Source organism: Cebidichthys violaceus, unplaced genomic scaffold (assembly GCF_023349555.1).
Source record: "Cebidichthys violaceus isolate CVI_PGR_0920_01 unplaced genomic scaffold, fCebVio1.0.p SCAF_16, whole genome shotgun sequence".
NCBI classification, from domain to species: Eukaryota; Metazoa; Chordata; class Actinopteri; order Perciformes; family Stichaeidae; genus Cebidichthys; species Cebidichthys violaceus.
In genome coordinates this window covers 9352069-9371974 of record NW_027176329.1, presented here as the reverse complement: position 1 = coordinate 9371974, position 19906 = coordinate 9352069, and the positions used below count along the sequence as shown (strand labels likewise).

Sequence of the window (19906 nt, the reverse complement as noted above, 5' to 3'; positions counted from 1 at the left end):
TGTGTGTGTGTGTGTGTGTGTGTGTGTGTGTGGGGGGGGGGGGGGGGCACAATAGCATGCCCTCCCCAAATCAGTTCCTCTCCGCTTTAAATAGCCATTTCACCGTGCTTCCTTTCAGCAGCATTTCCTAGTAAACACTAATTATCTCAGAAGTGTGACTCTTGGACAAACACACAAACAATCTTGGCCCCCTTGGCCCGAGTGCCACAGTCTCTGCTGTATCAATTACCCTCGCAACTGAGTGATGACAAATATTCCAATTATTTTCAACAGCATAACTTGCTGCATTGCAAATAAGGCAGTACCAAGTTTGAAATATTAGAAGCGCCAAATTAGCACACGGCCACAAAGTTTAAAACCACATGTGGCACGGACAGCTACTGTGAGCCATCTCTTCACACAAAGTGGATTTCTGCAGCAACGAGAGTTGCTCAACACATAACCGTCTTCAACTGACAGCACTTTAAACTTAAAAAAAACAACCTACAAGCTACTTGGCCAGGAGGAGACAAAAATCACACAAAGCAGCAGATCTGACCCTGAAAAAGCAGGAGGATCAGGGAAAAAAAGTAGTCAGCCCTCTGCAAGATGCAGTCAAAACATGGCTTTCTGAGTGTGCCTCCTTTTCTAATGCTAATGTACCAGAGGCAGCCATATTGTTTATTGTAGCTAGGCACAATATGGGACATCTGCCGGTTAGCGTTAGTGTAATTCCCTCCCCATGCTTCATTAACCTCCCCCTTTATGGGCCCAGAGAATGGAGTTGTGGAAGCTTGGACGATGGCGGCGGAGGAGGGTGGGTGAGACCCAAGCGCTGGCCCGGCTGACTAGCGCCGAGGCTGGGGCAGCCAGGCTCCTTGATGTCCTTCCAGCTCATTTGATTCCTGGAGGAGGACCGCTTTCATCAATGACCATGCGGTGGGTCTTGAGTCTGAGTAAGAATGAGTGGGTGGTGGAGGGGGGGGGAGGCTTAAATGGACAGGCTTGGGCAGGGTGGGGTTGTCTGATGCTGGGGGTAGATTGTTTTTAAGGAAAAGTTTGCCTGTTCTTTTGGGTTCAGGGTCTTTAGCTGAGGCTGAATGTTAATGTTTTCCTTTTGGTTTTCAAGGGGGACGCTCTTGAATAGAGTTAGAATTTAATGAGATGGGCACAGGTGTGGTAAAGTTGGGATTGCTGGACCGGGATCCACTATCGCCGGGGGCAAATTAAGTTGCTAGGAGGGGGGGGGGGGGTTACTGTGCACTGTCCACTGTCCTAGAAATAACAGGGGATGGTGCCTGTGTCATCTTGTCACTTCAACATTGTCCTTTTGTCCCCTCAAGGCTCCAGCTGTATGGATGTTAGGAGAAAGCAAAAGAAGGAGGGGTGCCTTAAGGGGTCCGTATGCTTCAAAAGCGCTTGTTGGATCGTTGAACATCGTTAAGAAACCTCCTCCTCCCCCCCAAACGTGTTCCAACGCCAGAATTGTTACTTCCCGATTAATGCAGATCCCCAGATCGCATACTTTTACTGAATATAGGCCAATGATCGGCAGTAAAATGATGGTAAACTGTGTAACTAATCTGCGGTTCACATGCCTCCCTGGTCATTTTCTATATCCAAAATGCTCCCTCACTGCAGATTTAAGGCACTTATTGGCGGATATAAGGCTGGAATGTTTTTTTCTGACATTTTTACAGTTCTTCTACTAAACACTTCATGTGAGTGGCACCACTCTCACATACAAACAAACCAACAGTGCAAAGCCAAAAGATATTCATAAAATAAATGGTGTAAAACTAGACACTCAGGAAATCCCCACATAATAAATGCTTAGAAAATGACTGAAACAATGAATCTATTAGTTGCAGATACATTTTCTGTCAAACTAATCAATTATGTGACAATACAATTTGAATTGTCAGGGTTTCATTTAAATGGGTGATTTGAAATACAATATTTGGAGCCGATCATCGCCACCGCACCGAGATATCCACAGAAACTAGAGCACCCTACGCGGTATCGACTTCAGTGAAAACCCTGGGAAAGCCTCGGGTGTGATCTACCTGACTCGTCTACGCTTGCACAGCGTCGCACCGACATTGCAGCTCGACACAAAAACATTCACACATAAACCCGGCCCTGGGGTGAAAAGCAACAGTTACTCAAGCTTCCACAACTTCTCCGTTTTCAAACGTGACACTTTAAACTCTTGAGGACTATATTCCAAATATAGGGATATACAGTGTGTGTGTGTGTGTGTGTGTGTGTGTGTGTGTGTGTGTGTGTGTATGTATGTATGTATGTATGTATGTATGTATGTATGTATGTATGTATATATATTTTTTTTTTTCCATTGTACACAATACATTTACAGACCTTGGGGGGAAACACGAAGAGATTTTTAGTGTGGGAAAGATTAAAATAAAAAAGGAGACAGTCAGAGAGGAAAGGAGGAGGCACCCCATCCATTTCCGACCTTTTGGCAAAGTGGAAATGGACACTCGGTGGATTTGTTTAATGAATCGGAGAATGTGAAAGTGGTGGCGAGTTTGAATCGGCTCGCTGGAATTGTTGATAGAGGGGTGGAACTTCTGTGAAGTACAGTTATTGGCATCAAATTGTGTCCCTTTTAAACACAAACAGGACGATTTTAAAATCCCATTTCACACACAGACTTTTTCTCTGTCTCCATCTGTAATGCAGTTTAAACTTGAAGGGGAGACGGGGCAGAGTGAAAATAGAGACGGCTGGGAGTCTCTAATTTGGAGCCCATCTGCCACATGTGCTGCGCTTCAAAATACTCCGGTACCTCTGATGTCGGAGGGAACTGCACTAAAAAGAAATCACTCACTCAAACTGTGGCCCTGCAGCATTCAAGCCACAGTATTAGCAAATAACTTCCTATATATTTAAAATACTGTGAATAAGGTTTCAGATTCATTTCTTACGTGTGTTTAAATGTATTCCTCAACAGAAGTCACTCACACCGTTAAAGACCGCAAACAGTATCCGTCTTCCACAGCGCTTCGAGATAACAACACCAATGGTTACCTTGATGGTCTCGGGTGGCACTCCAGGATCAGGGGCCTTCTCCAGGTAGGTGGTCAGGTCCTGATCCACGTGCTCAAAGACCAGGGTGAGCTTGGTTTCTCGGTCAGTCCGGGAGACCGTGCACACATCAAACAACCTAGAACAAGAGAAACAGGTGGAGGAGATCAATACAATTGATTCAGTGGGCTCTGTGTAGCTTCCAATTACAACTAATATGAGTGAATATCTCTTTGTTATTACATCTGTATGTTCTTTCTTTTTCCTATTCATTCCATTGTTCACTCATTCACCCTTTCCTTCAATAATAGTTTACCCTATGGTGAGCAGTAAATTGAGATGTCAGACTATCAATGAAAGGTTCACTGTTGAGTGACAGTCATCTTAACATTCAGTAAAGTCAAAGCATTGCATTGACCTTTTAGTGCCATGTAGCACAGTTTTATGACTACAACAGTTTTAGTTCCACTGCGTAAAGCTTTGAAATGCACAATTTTTCAATATTCTTTTTTATGGAAAAGGAAAATCATCCCATGAAAACTGAACAGCTGAGCGTTGGATACAGCAGATTGATCCTCCATTATTGGATATTAAATCCTATGACTCTGGACTCTCGGCTCCTGGGTGTTTTTAATCCTACAGAAATTTACAAGAGAAAGCTTGGAGGACAGAATTATCATGTGCCACAAGACACGCCGATAACATTGTGTGGGGTTACCCTGAAAAACTACCTCTATGCGAAGCTTGTAAAGATTCAAGACCATCAAGCCCCAAACACCCAAAGAGTTTGTGGCTGTGTTTCACTAGGCAACAAACTACGGCCAAGAATCCAGATTATGCCGGCAGACCTGCCAAGGCGGGCTTTGGTGAAAAAAAGCTGAAAAAAAGCTATCCAGTATGTCCTCTTCAAAGAGCTTGGGGAGCACAAGCAGCATTCCTCAACCGGCACTATGACAACTCCTGACGCTCGATGGGAAGGCGAGTGGAAGCCGACTGTAGCTGCAGAGGCAGCATCTTTCATTGCCACAACACGGGAGACGGAGGGCGCCATCATGGATCTATGTGTTGTAATGGGTTACTGTTGTCGCCTCACCGTTAACGTATACTATCTAATAAAGTGATAAATATGATTTGTTGTCGGTTTACATTTGTAGGCTACAACACATTAATCATCGTCTCCCATTACTAAGACTACATCTACAATATCTTTATTGAACCAATGCGACGATATGTGCCTCAAAATGCGAAGATCGATTGGATTTGAGCCAATATTGATATATTTTTAGTGTACATACTGCTATAGCTCAAACTAGCTAATCTACATAAGCCATTTTAAAATCAGAGCATGAGTAGAAATGACTCAATCTCTCCGAAAACGCTTTCATCCCTCTCCAACGATCGTGCGTCCTTGCCAACCCCCCTTGTAATCAGTGGACTTGGTATTGCTGGAGTCAGTGCAATGAGTGAGAGGCGATTCATTCAAGGTATTAGTACTGTGCATGAGGTCACAGAATAGACGGCGCCCTCCTCTTGAAGCGCCGGGGTTAAACGCCCCTCACAGCTCGATTGTTGGGCTACAATGGGGGCTCTCAGCAGACACTGAACATATGGAATGAATAATGGGCCTCATTACAAACATCCAGGGGTTGCCTGGAGTCACACAGAAGGCCCACAATGCACCCTTCCTGGCCTGAGCTGCTCTGCTGGTAAGCTAAACTGGAGGATAGTTAAGTTCCTCCAATAGTCCAAAGAGCCGCCGGTTTGCACTCTTGAACCGATGTATTGCAACAAATGCTACTGCATACTATTTAATCTAATGCTTCCACAGTAGCGCACAAAAGTGTGTTCAACCACTAAATAAAACTGACTTAAGAGAATGTTATAGCCACTGACGCATTCGTCTTCCAGTGAGAACAAAACCCATTGTGATCCCATTAAGAGAAAATCATAAGCATTATCCTCTATTATTCATTTATACTCAGGGGAATTATTGTTAGAGGCACAAGGGCACTAGCCAAGCTTCTGAAACGTTCATTTAAAGCTTCCCCTTCAATCCCAAAGCACTCAATATTCCATAATAATAATAAAAAGTACCAAGGCCAGACCTTGGCTAGTGACGCAGTATCCGACAACCGACCTCGGACTAATCAATTCATCACAAACTGAAAGAAAACGTCCTCCGTGTGCAGAGCAGACAGGAGCACAACAACAAACTATATACATACACTTATATACATCTTTTTGTTTCAACTTGCATATCAGCCGATCCGATCGAAGTACAAAAAAGTCAAACTTTGAATGTGTCATAATTCCCTCTCTGTTATTTCATATTGCTGTGAGAAAATCTCCTTCAAACAATTGTATGCATTTAAGTTTCCCGCCAAAACTAACATTTTACAACTTACATTTGAACACATGACAACGTTATAATTTACCATCACCCAATACTCATTTTTACTGAATAGCGCGTAAATGCATCAAAATGTGCCTCAATGCAACCAACTGACAATAATCTGAAAATATTTGTTATTTTCAGCCCTGGTTTACATATTAACCATAAAATTAACCTTGAGTTTAGAATATTTAATCACAGATTCTTAGAATAGTTTTTACCTGGTAATATTTACAAATTAAAACTAATGTAAGTTACAGAGATCCTGCAAAAAGCTAAAGGCCTAATATTAAAAATACCAGCTTTGAATGGAAGCTTCCTGGGTTTGATGTAGTCCAAGCTGATGTGCGTTCATCGATACTCTTCTGTCCTGCCAAAGCCCGGAGCACTCACTACATCAAACACTATTCCACTTGATCAAACGGAATTTTGATTTTAATTAATTGATTTTTTTTTTGAGGAAAGTGCATGAAGTGGATCAATGTAATTGACGCCAACCAATGGTGGTGAATAAGAGGCGCAGTTTAATAGTGGACGTGTCACCAGCAATACAGAGAACAAAAAAATTAAAAAAGTTCTGATCTGACAGGTGTGCACCTACTGCTCGCTAGCAGTGTCTGCAAGCGGCTAGTTGTTGCGCAACCCACATTTTCACATGGTCAGCAGAAAAACTTCAAAGAAGAGGACTTCTGCTACAATAAGAGTGAGTATGAGTGTAGGCCTTAAAGAAAAGGTCTCATGAGGCAGCATGGTTGCCACCAGAGACCATCAAACAGAAGAAGTGTGTGTTACTTTGATTTATACACAAACTTTATGTCACATTGTCTCCTCTCTCAAACACACACACACACACACACACACACACACACACACACACACACACCTCTACCCCACACTTACCTGACAACATTGGGGTGCTCAAAGGCCTCCAGCTGCCTCAGTACCGCCACCTCCCGGATGGTGGAGAGAGGCATCCCCTCTTCCTCCGTCTGGACGCGAACCCTTTTTAGGGCTACAAAGCGTCCGCCGTTCTTCAAATCTCTCGCCTTGTACACTTTCCCATAAGCGCCTTCTCCAATCTCGGCCACGGGTTCATATTGAGTACCAGTACTTTCTTTGTCCATTTTTGCAGATTTCTTTTTTTTCTTCCCCCCTCTCGTCTCTTGTTGAAACTACTGCGGGGAATCCCGGCGAGGTTGACGAGCCAGAGGGTTCCTCACAAAGGCATATTCACAGAAAGAAGTTGGCACATGCAATGCCTAGATGACAGGGAGACACAGATGGAGGAAGACACCATCTTTGTCAGATTTGGTCAAACGCTGCTCCAGGTAGGCAACAACAGGACTGTCATCATGTTTTATTCCGATTATCAACACAAGAGCCCCGTTGCGTCCCGACTTCCACTCCTCCTCCTATTACGCACAGCAACTCATGTCCTCCTACCACTAACACACAGTAATGCAAAATTCAAATTAGTCACATTTACCCTCTTTTTTTAAAGCTACGTTTGCTCAAGTAAACAGCCTAGCGTGTTAGGCAATTCGCCCCACATTGCAGTGTTGTTGAAGTTAGTTTATGTGGGCTGTCCAACTCTGTTATAAGGAAATTAAACATTTAAAGAGAACACGCGAAACGGGAGCACAGACCTCACACACCAAGCTGTGCTTAGGTTAGCAAACTAACCAGCTAACTGCATCTTCTGTCCCGTTTTTATCAGAGTTTCTGTTTGAGGCGACACAAACTTGGCGAGCACGTGGCTGTCCACTGATTGCATTGTCTGAACTTCCTACAGCAACAGTCCATTTAAAACACAGTAAAACTCACATTTCGCACCCGAAATCGCTGTAAGTGTGTAAAACAATGCTGTAGCAAGGTTTAAACGATGTTTTCATTAGCTTAGATGGCTTCCTCTAATTTTTTTCTAATTTAATTGTGCGTGGACTCAAATGGACTCATTTAAATGCTGGCAAGTCGGGGAATCGCTCTTTTCACTTCTCAAAATGTTATTGCGTTGTAAAGTAACATTTCTAGCCTCGTAAAGACAATTTTTTGGCACACAATTCTGCATAAATATCCACACTTTCAGTGTTTACCTTGGTATATGTTGTCAATAAAAATGTCGCAACTTCGGCATGTCCGAGAAAATGCTGAGGAGGCATTCGTGTCTCGGATAAAAAAAAAGAAAAGAAGTGCATCAAACGCATCCCTGTCCACTGTCCTCCATGCGGGGGCCACACAGGTAGTTGGACGGTGCAGGCTCTAATCCCCCATCCCTCAGACTGCACCAGCCCAGGCAGAGACACTCAAACGAGGGAGGAGGGGGAGGGGGTGGTGGCGGAGGGCTGTACGAAAACTCACACACCCACACTCTCACTGCAACTTTGTGTGTGTGTGTGTGTGTGTGTGTGTGTGTGTGTGTGTGTGTGTGTGTGTGTGTGGGGGGGGGGGGGGGGGGGGGGGGGGTTTGAAGGGAAGGGGGTGTAGGATGGGGGGGTCAGAGGACAAAGGCAAAAGCGTGATACGGCCCTCCAAAACCACGCTCTTCTTTGGATTTTCTCCTTTCTTTCTTCTTTTTTTCTGCCATATATCCCCGGATCGGCCCATGCAACTGCAGCCCCTGCTCGCCCGTGTGAGCTCCGTCTCTGCCTGGCTTTCCCACGCCGGCTGAATGTGGCCTGACCCCCTTCAGAGAGGTTTGACACGGAGCGAGGACATTTCCGCATTCCTCCCCGACTACAAAGGCAAACCGCCTTCTTTTTGCTCTCCCTCGGCCTCCTCGGTGCTTTGCCATTCAGAGTCTCCTCCGCGGGTTTTGTCTCCTGTGTCAAAACTGGGAGCGCCGCAGGGATCGGAGAGGGGAGAGAGGCCGTTTATTGGATGGACGGCCACACTATCTATCTCCCCTTCAAGCCATTGAGGAACTCCGGCGGCAACAATGCGCCAGCGGGGATGCAATGTGTCAAGCTTGCCCTAGATGGTCCTGAGGGTTCAGGTTCAAGGCCCGGGGGCTTGATCGGTGGCAGGGGGGGGGGACTCCTCCGCTCGGGTGGTCGTCTGCAAGTCGCCATGCCCGAGGGCAGGCGTGGTGGCCGCGTGGGCGACTAGATAGCAAGTTTTTTAAATTAAAAAAATATGGGAAATTCTGCAGAGCTTCATCATCATCATGATCATCTCAGGGTATACCTCACATTTTATTTCACAGCAAAAGATGGAAGATTATGATATTCTGCATGTTATTCTACAACATGTAGTCATAGTATTAATAATGATAACAATTATTATTTGTTTAACACTAACACAAAGTTACACACAAAGAAATGTAAGTTTTTCAATTTAAATGTATTTAATTTATTTACAATTCAACAACGATATAACCATACATGTAGCCTACACATTACCCTATTATGTTAAGGAATTTACTATGAATAAATGTCTGCAGTATTGAATACATGTCATTGTCATTTCTTAAAACCTAAAACTTTACATCTAAATATGTAATTGTATACTTTAATTCTTGGCTATTACCAATTTCTTAAAATATTTTTAAAATAAATGTTGCTTTATTTTACTTTTATTTTATTAGCACATACAGTTGTGGTCAAAAGTTTACATACACTTGTAAAGAACATAATGTCATGGCTCTCTTGAGTTTCCAGTTATTTCTACAACTCTGATTTTTCTCTGATGGAGTGATTGGAACAGATACTTCTTTGTCACAAAAAACATTCATGAAGTTTGGTTCTTTCATGACTTTATTATGGGTTAACAGAAAAAGTGATCAAATCTGCTGGGTCAAAAATATACATACAGCAGTGCTAATATTTGGTTACATGTCCCATGGCCATTTTCACTTCAATTAGGCGCTTTTGGTAGCCATCCACAAGCTTCTAGCAAGCTTCTCGTTGAATCTTTGACCACTCCTCTTGACAGAATTGGTGCAGTTCAGTTAAATTTGATGGCTTTCTGACATGGACTTGTTTCTTCAGCATTGTCCACATGTTCTCAATGGGATTTAAGTCAGGACTTTGGGAAGGCCATTCTAAAACCCTAATTCTAGCCTGATTTAGCCATTCCATTACCACTTTTGATGTGCGTTTGGGGTCATTGTCCTGTTGGAACACCCAACTGCGCCCAAGACCCAACCTTCGGGCTGATGATTTTAGGTTATCTTGAAGAATTTGAAAGTAATCCTCCTTCTTCATTATCCCATTTACTCTCTGTAAAGCACCAGTTCCATTGGCAGCAAAACAGCCCCACAGCATAATACTACCACCACCGTGCTTGACGGTAGGCATGGTGTTCTTGGGGTTAAAGGCCTCACCTTTTCTCCTCCAAACATATTGCTGGGCATTGTGGCCAAACAGCTCGATTTTTGTTTCGTCTGACCACAGAACTTTCCTCCAGAAGGTCTTATCTTTGTCCACGTGATCAGCAGCAAACTTCAGTCGAGCCTTAAGGTGCCGCTTTTGGAGCGAGGGCTTCCTTCTTGCACGGCAGCCTCTCAGTCCATGGAGATGCAAAACACGCTTGACTGCGGACACTGACACCTGTGTTCCAGCAGCTTCTAATTCTTGGCAGATCTGCTTTTTGGTGGTTCTCGGTTGACTCTTCACCCTCCTGACCAATTTTCTCTCAGCAGCAGGTGATAGCTTGCGTTTTCTTCCTGATCGTGGCAGTGACAAAACAGTGCCATGCACTTTATACTTACAAACAATTGTTTGCACTGTTGCTCTTGGGACCTGCAGCTGCTTTGAAATGGCTCCAAGTGACTTTCCTGACTTGTTCAAGTCAATGATTTGCTTTTTCAGATCCATGCTGAGCTCCTTTGACTTTCCCATTGTAGCGTTTGTGGGCGTTTGTATCCAATGAGCCCTATTTAAATGGCCTCAGAGAAGTCACCAGCTGTAGTCACTCATAATCACTCACAAGAAGTTAAGAGGCCATGCTATGAAGCTCATTTCATTGACACAACTTTCTAAGTCACCAAAATTGCAAATTCATGTTGCTGTATGTATATTTTTGACCCAGCAGATTTTGTCACTTTTTCTGTTAACCCATAATAAAGTAATGAAAGAACCAAACTTCATGAATGTTGTTTGTAACAAAGAAGTATCTGTTCCAATCACTCTATCAGAGAAAAATCAGAGTTGTAGAAATAACTGGAAACTCAAGAGAGCCATGACATTATGTTCTTTACAAGTGTATGTAAACTTTTGACCACAACTGTATTTGTCCTTAAATTTCTAACTTTATCTAACTAACTTTCTTTGTGTATCAGAAGTAGACATTTAGAACAGTATGCTCTCTCTGAAAGTTCTTCAAACTCTGACATAAACAAAACACTTTTTTCCCCTTCTCTTTAATGCTGGACACGGTTTAGACATGACAAGACTTGATGTCAGATTATCCCAATGAATAGCCAATTACAGGCGTGTAACCAAGCGGCATTATCATAACTTCATTGGGAGGCTATTAGAGATGCACAGAAGATCAGAGGAAGGACATTCCCCCGATGCCATTATTAACATAAGAAACTTGTTTTGCATGCTGCTTGTAGAATCCACTGAAAAGGTAAAGTTGGGGGAAATAATGACATGGAAGTATGTATGACAATCTCTCCTGCCCAACTTTATAGGCAGCCCCAAATTTAAACTATTAGCATCACAAAAGACACAATGCAGGCAATGTTTCCCAGACCAATTACTGTAAATGTGGCCATTTACATTTTTTCATCATCATTGTTGTTGTGAAATCAGCTCTGAGAGCCATCGCCCAGATTGAATACATTAGCATGCATATTTCTTATCTGGCTGGAGAACAAACCAATTTGATTCGTTGTGTGCGGTATAGAGATGAGAGACAGACACACACATTCTGCAACACTCATTGATTAGTCATTGTCTGACAAAAAATACTTTTGAAAAAGTTTCCTCTGTTTGTGTTTGTCATGTGTTTACCTTGCCATTTTAGAGAAGTTGCAGGAACAAGATCAATCAAGAACACCCTGTAGTGGAACAATATGTAAAATGTAATTTAATGTTTAATCTTGTTCTTCTCTTGAGTTCTTGAAGTTGCCTTTTGAACAATAATAATTCACAAGATTAAACAATTATAATACTTGTTTTAGCTGATAATATAATTTTAGTGGACATAAAAAACCCCGACCTAATTACTTGTTTAAACATTAATTTTTATCATTTATAATGGTTATTGATTCATTTCTAAAAGCGACACCTTATTTTGTAACTTTTACAAGAAGCACCCACAGTGAACAGGGCGAGAACAGAACTGGTTTGTCTTGATTTTCGGACACAAATGGTTGCTTAACATGTGCTTATGTGGATTTGGTGACTTACGGCACATTTACCAGAGTGTTACTCAACAGGGGCATTTCTAATTTAGCTGCAGATGTTTCTGCTATGTTGTGTCTTGATACAGATATGATGTGTTAGTCATGTGGTTTACTCCGGTCCTTCAGTAAAAATAGTGAAACAAACATGTACACATTCAAGATGCTGCATAAAGTACAGACGTATAATTTTTTTTGTAAGGGGTCACAAGGCAGGGAATCACTGGTTTAATTTCTAATAATGTATTGTTTTTTATAGATGTGTTAAATGTCTTTAATGCTAATTCCTGGTCTGAAATTGAACTAGAAACAAAAGCTGTCAGATAAATGAGGTGGAGTAAAAAGTACATCATTTTCCTTGGAAACGTAGCAAAGTGTAAAGAAGCATGAAATGGAAATATGTAGCACTTTATTAAATGTACATATTTATTTGTGATAATTGGTGTTAATAGCAGGTGGCTATAGTTTCCCAGTATGTATCTTTAAACCAGTGAAGAGTTCATCATGTTTTGTGGTCCCTCCTTATCAAAACTTTTAACACTCCCATACAGCAGTTATGAAACACAACACAAGTTGTTACCAAATGCTCCAACTGGCATTTCAGCTTAGTATTCCTGATAATCTGCCACTGGTGTTCATACCATGAAGCAATGCTGCTTAACAGGGCCACTCCTTTACATTTGGCAAAGAAATAATATAAAAAGGTGATCTGACTGTTTTTTTCTGAGTCAACATGTTGACTTCATTGACACTGAAGTCAAATGGTCAAGGTTTGTCAAGTTGTCCAGACATTTCCTCACATATGTGCAGGTCTGGTAATTAGCTCTTTCAGCATATTTGAATGTTGCTGTGGTAAGTCTGTGCAAGATGTCTGGGGCAGAACTGCTCATTATACAAACATAATTGTGAAGACAGTGCATCTTGCTTTCATGGATTTCTTATTTGTCTGGTTGAAGTCTTTTTCAAATCTGTTTACATATCAGCAGTACAAAAAAAACAACTTAAAAAAACTCCATTAATTGATGTTTTGTTCACTTCGGGCAGCAGAGCAAGTTGTAAACATCATTGACATTATACTGAATAAAGTCTTTATGGAAGTTAAGTTGGCTTTCCAAACATCCAGCAGAGCAACATCAGCATTCAGCTGGAGTCATGTTTCTGTCCTCCCAACAATCAAAATCCAGTGAGCACTCTTTATGGTCTGTTATGGTTTCTGAGGGAAACGTCTGGCCCTTTAGCTACTAAATGCTCCAATACGTTCACCAGTTGCTAACGTGAAGTGTTTGCTAGAAACTGCAACCTGCTGCAGCTGAACACCAGGTTGATGAGACTGGTGAAAGTGAACCAAAACAGTCCCAGGAGATCCAAAACTATGTGCTAAAAGACACAAAAACGTAGCGCTGAGCAGAATGAGGTATTATTAAGGTATTAGTCTACTTTTTTTTATACATAGATCATAGTTGTTTGCTATATTAAGAGCTGAGCTGAGAAAACTACAAGCAGGTAAAAATTCTCTGTGAGTTTGTCCCTTTGAGCAACCCCTTCATGTTACACGTCATAAGAAAATATTGATGGATGTTTCTCTTTTCAAAATGGAACTAGCTTTCCCTGCTAATGAATTTGAGGCCAGTACAGTAATAATATGGTGTCATGTATTCACTAAGGTGAGTCATTTCACGCATACTCTGCCGCTGCTTTTGTGCACCCCCAAAAAATGCCAGCCCAATCTTTCACTCGGATTTTGAGATGTGATGAAAATTCATTGTATTTGTGTGTCTGAATGTGTTGCCTTTATCCCTGTGTGTCTGTGTGTGTGTATGTGTGTGTGTGTGTGTGTGTGTATGTGTGTGTGTGTGTGTGTGTGTATGTGTGTGTGGCAGCTGCTGATCAGTTCAACCAAGAGAGATTTATGTCCCTCCCGAGGAGGACGAGAGAGGCCAACAAGGGACAGGTGACTCCCAGTCTCTGCCAGATCTCCTTACACTCACCCACACCACCCACTCACAGCAGAGGACCTGCTCACACAAACAGAGAAAAGGAGAGATTTATTGTGAGCCTGTCTACCACGTCCCGCCTAAATAGAGGGGGATGTCCATGCCACAAGGCAAAGGCTGATAATAAGTCTTTAGGTAGACAGCTGTCACACCTGGAATCTGATAGGATGTGTGATATTAGATTCCTTTTTAAGTCACCAATCCCATTGTCAGAATTTACAAGCATCACTTAGTCCGCAGTGTTTCGTGTGAGTCGAGTCTCATCCCACCCATCAGCAGCTTAATGTTTCAGCGACATTTTGAGTGCAGAGACAGAACCGGCCGTGATGCCAGCAGACAATCCGAGCCTGTTTGTGTCTCTGACTTGATTTCCTCTCTTCGTCTTTCTTGTCAAGCCAGACTGAAGTCCAGAGTCTGTGGTGCAAGTAAAAGCCCCTTCTCTCCTCTTCCCTTGCCCTCCTCTTCTCCCCGACACCGGCCCCCAGACACAAGCCTCGTTCTGTTGGGGCATCGCCATGGAAACCAAGCCACTAACTTGAGGAGGCGACATAAAAACCTGCTCTTTTAGGGGACACAGGAACACCTGCCACCTCCGCTGACGGGGAGGGCTGGGCTGGATGCCTAGCCACGAGCAGACACACACTTACATACAAATTCATGTGGACATCGATGCAGACACACACACACACGCACACACACACACACACACACACACACACACACACACACACGCATGCATGCACACACACACACGCGCCCACACAAACATAAACAGAGGATCAGTGTAACAAATGAGACCTCTAGCTAACATCTGCTCCCTTTTAGAAACTCATTTATCTTCCAATGACATCTCAGGTTGTTTGGTGGCTTTCTTAAATCATGTTAAAAACCAGGAAAGCTTTTTTTTGGAAAGAAAGAATCCATTATTGATAAGGTTTATGGTTTAAGGCTACCTTTGAACAAAGCCATGCTAGCTGTTTCCACCTGTTTTCAGTATGTGCGCTAAGCTAAGCTAACCACGTGAGAGTGGTTATCGATCTTCTCGTTTAACTCTTGATAAAAATGCAAATATGCAACTTCCCAAATGCTTAACCATTCTTTTAAAGATGGAGCTAGAGCCAGCAGGCAATTAGTTTAGCTTAGCACAAAGACTGACGCCAGCGTATTTAAAAAAATATATACTTGCAATGGGAGCTCCGAGTATGATATGCTACAAAAGGCAACAGCATGACGAGGTGCTGAGCGTCTATTCTGCGCTGAGCGCTGCACGATGGCGTTATTGGTGGTCGCAGAGAGTTGAAAAATGTTCAGTAAAACGCTGCTTTCATCACTGTCATTATTTACAAAGCTGTCCAATCATAGTGTAGAAGGGCGGTACAATTAGCCTACCACAAGGACATAATCACGTGTTTTATTATGAGTATGTTGTGGTCTTATGGTCTTAATGTTATGCTATTGTTTTAATCGTGGACTTTATGTTGTCCTCATGTCTGGAGCTCTGGGCCGCACAGATTTCCCTGTGTGGGATAAAAACACTGCCCCTCCAAATGCGTCCTGAAAATGCTAAAAACTTGTGTTAGCAGGAACTATTTTCTTTGCTGTGAGTCATTGACAACAGCAACATCTCATTGTTGCAGTTCCCCTACCTACTGTCATGTCTTCTAACCATAGTCAAAATGCATTTTGAATGTGACTTTATTCACCGGTGGGGGAAAAACAGTGTAATTTGATAAGAGAACACAATTTACCTCCGATCTCTTGTGTCCACCATGTTATACATCAAGCTAATGTAAGTCAGTTGTCATTCTTCTCAAGGCTGATGGGTGAAACTTCATCAAACAGACAGCCGTTTAAAGCTCCCGCAGCCCCTTTAAAGGCCCCAATCAACAAGTGTCAGTTTGGGGTCAGCCGGCAAGCCGAGGCCGCCTGCGTCCTCCTGCTGCAGGCGGAATATTCTGGAGAGACTGGTGAGTGAACCTCTGGTGCCTGGCTGCTGTTCATTAAGAGTATTAATGATTAACTGAGAGTGCTATTGTCCCCTTGGGCCCAGCTGTCCCTCCTCCACCGTTGATCCACTCCGATGCCTCTGGGCCACTAAACTGGCTCCATTCATGTGCATAAGTGACAGCTGCTTCTCACATTCCGCAGAAAATGAACTGCAGACGCAGGAGGAAAAAAAACAAGCTGGGAGCAAATGAATAATATTTGACAGATTTCTTTTGTCTTCTTTTTTTAAAGAGATGGATTGGCGATTAAAGGGTTGGACCGGAAGGATTATTTCAAGCCTGTGCGGTAATAGTTAGAGAAGCGGAAGATGGGTGGGGGGGGGTACAGATAATGTTTGCTGTGGTTGCGCTTAGTCACTCAGGGGATGTGAATCAAGTGAACTCAGCAACTTTATGGTGGAGATGAAAGACATCAAACAGTGGTACACAGTGAGTGACCAATTAGGAATCTGTAAAAATGCAGCATCAGTGTCAAGATCAAAAGTAATCACAATCCCTGTGTGGTGAGTTATTTTAACACCAATAAAACTTTTTTAAGGATGTAAACCATCCATCGTATCTGACTCTAATCAAGAAAGGAAGGTTGGAACGGACTTTGACACCAAAAAAATGTAACTACACATATGATCATTTGTATTTCTGCTAAGTGTTATTGTGTCTATAACTTAAAGTGGACGGACAGAATGCAACACATGTGCTCCATGCAACCTGTTGTTGACATGTCATATTTGGAGTCACATATGGTCATCATTCACTGGCATTTTTGCAAAAAGAACAATGCAATGAACAATCAGGACTGGTTTCATCATGCATTGTTTTATAACATCTGTTGTAAAGAAATCAAAGTCGGTTTATCTTTCCGCAGGGAGAGGACTTTTATTGGACCTTTAAAGGCACCGCTGGTGTTTCGCTGGCATCTGCGGCTCTTGCATTGTGAAGAATTGTTATTGTTCCACCTGGGAACAATTTTGCCATCTTGTCTGTAATCAGTTGAATGGTCACAGATACTGTATTTGCATGCTGTGGGAGTATAGGGCTGTGTTACTGAACAGCATATGGTCTTACTGTCCCGTTCCCTTGTATTCGTACCAACCCTCCTTGGAGACAGGTGGGATCAAATTACTGGTAACATGATGGTTGTTTTCCACATCGCTTTCAATTAGAGGGTCTCTTTCTGTCGTTGTTTATGGTCTTCGCACAAGTCAACACATACTTTAAATTCCAGTTTTAGTGTTCATGCATACAGGGGTGGACAAAATAGTAGAAACGCCTAACAACACAAAATAGCTTTGGAGTAAATGCCAATGGTGTTGATACAACTCAGTGGTTATTCTTGAGGCTGTACTGTTGCAAAGCAATTATTCTCGTATTTAGTCACTGTGGATAAGGGACTACTTGTGTGCACTGTTCCACTTTGCTGTATGAATTTTGAGACTTTTCCTCTTGCCACACTTTTGTACCTGCAAATTCAGGCAGTGACTAAACTATTCTTTACAATTCACTTATGATTGTCAGGCTTCTGTTAAAGTGGACACATGGTGCCTTTCGGTTCAGCATAATATGAAGAACTAGAAAAACCAACCAACAGGTTACCTTGGCTAGTTTTACTTCACTCCTCCTGCTGATTGCATCACCACTGTGGGTCGTTACAGGTATCACACCAAAATTCCTTCAAACTTGTAATCTACGATGTAATCTTATACTTCTACTTTGCACCTGTGGGGAATATTTTACCGTGACACCTCTGGGGAGGGAGCGAGAAACCACCCGGTGTTGGGCATCGCAGCAGGGATGCAGGATGCTGCATGATGTTAAATGTTTTTGATAAATAGTCTGGTACACTGGTGCACACATGAGCAGCCACCAGTTTGTGGGAGTGACTGAAAACATTAGCACCTTCCATGATAGGAAAGAGGCCAATGAGGTGGTCTCTGTTATAGCCAAAGGTGTGTGTGTGTGTGTGTGTGTGTGTGTGTGTGTGTGTGTTGAAGGCTGAGTGTTTTGACTCCTACCTTGCTTTGCTTTTGCTGCTTTGTCAAAGCACTTTGTAAACTCTGTTTTTAAAGGTGCTATATAAATACAGTTATTATTATTATTATTACCTCGCATAGCACTTCCAAAATACAAAACTGTGCTTTCAGGAAAGTAAAAGTATACTTGGTGCTTTTGTCTGATATTATGACGCAGAATGCCACCTTTTCCTCTCAGGTTACTTGAGGCTGTTAATACGCCAGTGAGGCTAGTCAAATAAGGTTTTTATATATATATATATATACCTTTTCACCTCTGATTGGTAGCGTAGTGCTGTTTTCCCTTATTCTGCGTTTTACGACTGTGTGAAGCAAAGACGACCAGCACAGACCTGAGCAAAGGGAGTACTGCCTTTCAGCCGGGGATTGTGGTCTGTCTTAACAGCCAACGGTTTACTGCTGGAGAGAACATAGAGGTGGCTGTGTCCACTCGACTCTGTATGCATGCACGTGCACCCACCCACAAAATAACACACACCAGCTTGGTTTGTGCCGTGTACGATGTAAACACCTATTTTTCATGGACGCGTGTGTGTGAGTGTTGGACTAAACGCTGCAAGGGAATTAATTAAAAAGTCATTACTGTGATGGAATAACTGTGAACTTTCATTTCTCTAGTTTAGTAAATATATACTTTGTACTGCAGAGACATTTAACTTACTCATATCTGGAGTAGACACTTTGCATACTTTAAGTCTAGTATATGTTTTTCTTTCCCCCACCAGAATGACATACGCCTCAGAAAAGCACCCATTCACAGTATGAATCTTTGATTTTTAATCTCTCTAAGGAACTCTAGACAGGAGAACAGGAAACAAGATAATATGTCTGTGTGTGCATATGGGTGTCAACTATGTCAACACAACTGTTGAGAAAAGTTTTTATCAGTGCTACACCTGCCATTGACAGATACCATGCCACATGTGCTGCAGTGAATGCAAACTTTATGTTATGAGTAATTTAAGCAGGGAATTTAAATTAAGTATGTGCTCAGTCATATTCATGCTATGTCTTTCGAATTAAGAAACAAATGACTCAACCGAGATTAAGCAATGACGGTAGGGGAACCAAAGTGCACACAGACTGGGGAAGAATGTGTTCCTATAGATTTACATTGAGCTCTGTGCTGCTGTGGGTGTTGAGCACACAAAGTATTTGACTGGAAGCAGAAGAGGATCTGGGTTGCAGGCAGCAGGATTTGACATCGGCTTATTTCCTGTCATTGACTGCGGGTCACATGGCGAGTGCGTGGGCGCGAGATAGTGGAATGCATTAAAGGGGTGAGGCTCTTGCCACCAGACACACAGTCTCTCTCTCACACACACACACACACACACACACACACACACACACATACAAAGCCAAAGCAGTAATTGAAAGAAGACAAACTCATGTAGCTTGTAAAAGCATATTTACATGTTTGCTTTGGGACACATTTGCATTATATGCACACACATACGCACACACATACACACACATACTGACACACAACGTGTTTTGACTGATGTTGAAAGTTCAGGGTGGAGAATAGCGGGATCTCTTTGAAAGATTCACATTGACTCAACCTGCGCTGCCCTGGGTCAAACCATCGGTTCGTGAAGTCAAGGTGCTATTAAGGCAACAACAGTCAGATCCAGAGAGAGATAGAAGGGTTCAACGGTGCAGCAGTAAAAAAAAAAAAGTGCTATTCACATGCGAACATGAGGGGAAAACATGCGCCTGCATCCACCCACACACATGCACGCACAGACAGTGCAGCGTGTGTGTCCAATTTTCTGTTTCCCACTGTTATAAATCTTTGCGTGTGAATGAAACCCTGTCATCCAATCAAATCACTCACAGGCCTTGCAGACATCCCCGCCCTTTTTCTTTGCTGCCTCATTGCTCCACTTAACCCCATTATCTCTGTCTCTTGTTCTCTTTCAGCTATAGGCAAACATTTCCTCATAGGAAGCCTATATAGCATTTCAAGTTGACGTCCAAGGTGTGACATCCTCTTATCGACAACCCTTAAAGGCACAACTGTACGTGCCTGCTTCTCTTTTTGGTCGCACAGTCATGGATTGCGTGTGCGAGAGTGTGAGTGCTTGCTTTTGCTGTAAAAT

General features: G+C 42.6%; 1 protein-coding gene across 2 annotated transcripts in view; it reads right to left on the bottom strand.

Moving 5' to 3' along the window:
* Positions 1-7712, bottom strand: part of cdk6 (cyclin dependent kinase 6) — a 34086-nt gene extending 26374 nt beyond the window's left edge. Inside the window, exons 1-3 of one of the 2 annotated variants that reach the window (XM_068711078.1) lie at positions 7516-7712; positions 6323-6867; positions 3034-3169 (exon numbers count right to left, since the gene is read on the bottom strand). In XM_068711078.1, coding sequence (XP_068567179.1) covers positions 3034-3169; positions 6323-6546 — 360 coding nt within the window. In that variant the 5' untranslated portion in view covers positions 6547-6867; positions 7516-7712. The remainder of the gene's footprint in view (positions 1-3033; positions 3170-6322; positions 6868-7515) is intronic. The other variant, XM_068711077.1, reaches the window with a different exon arrangement.
* Between the last annotated feature and the right edge of the window lie 12194 nt (positions 7713-19906).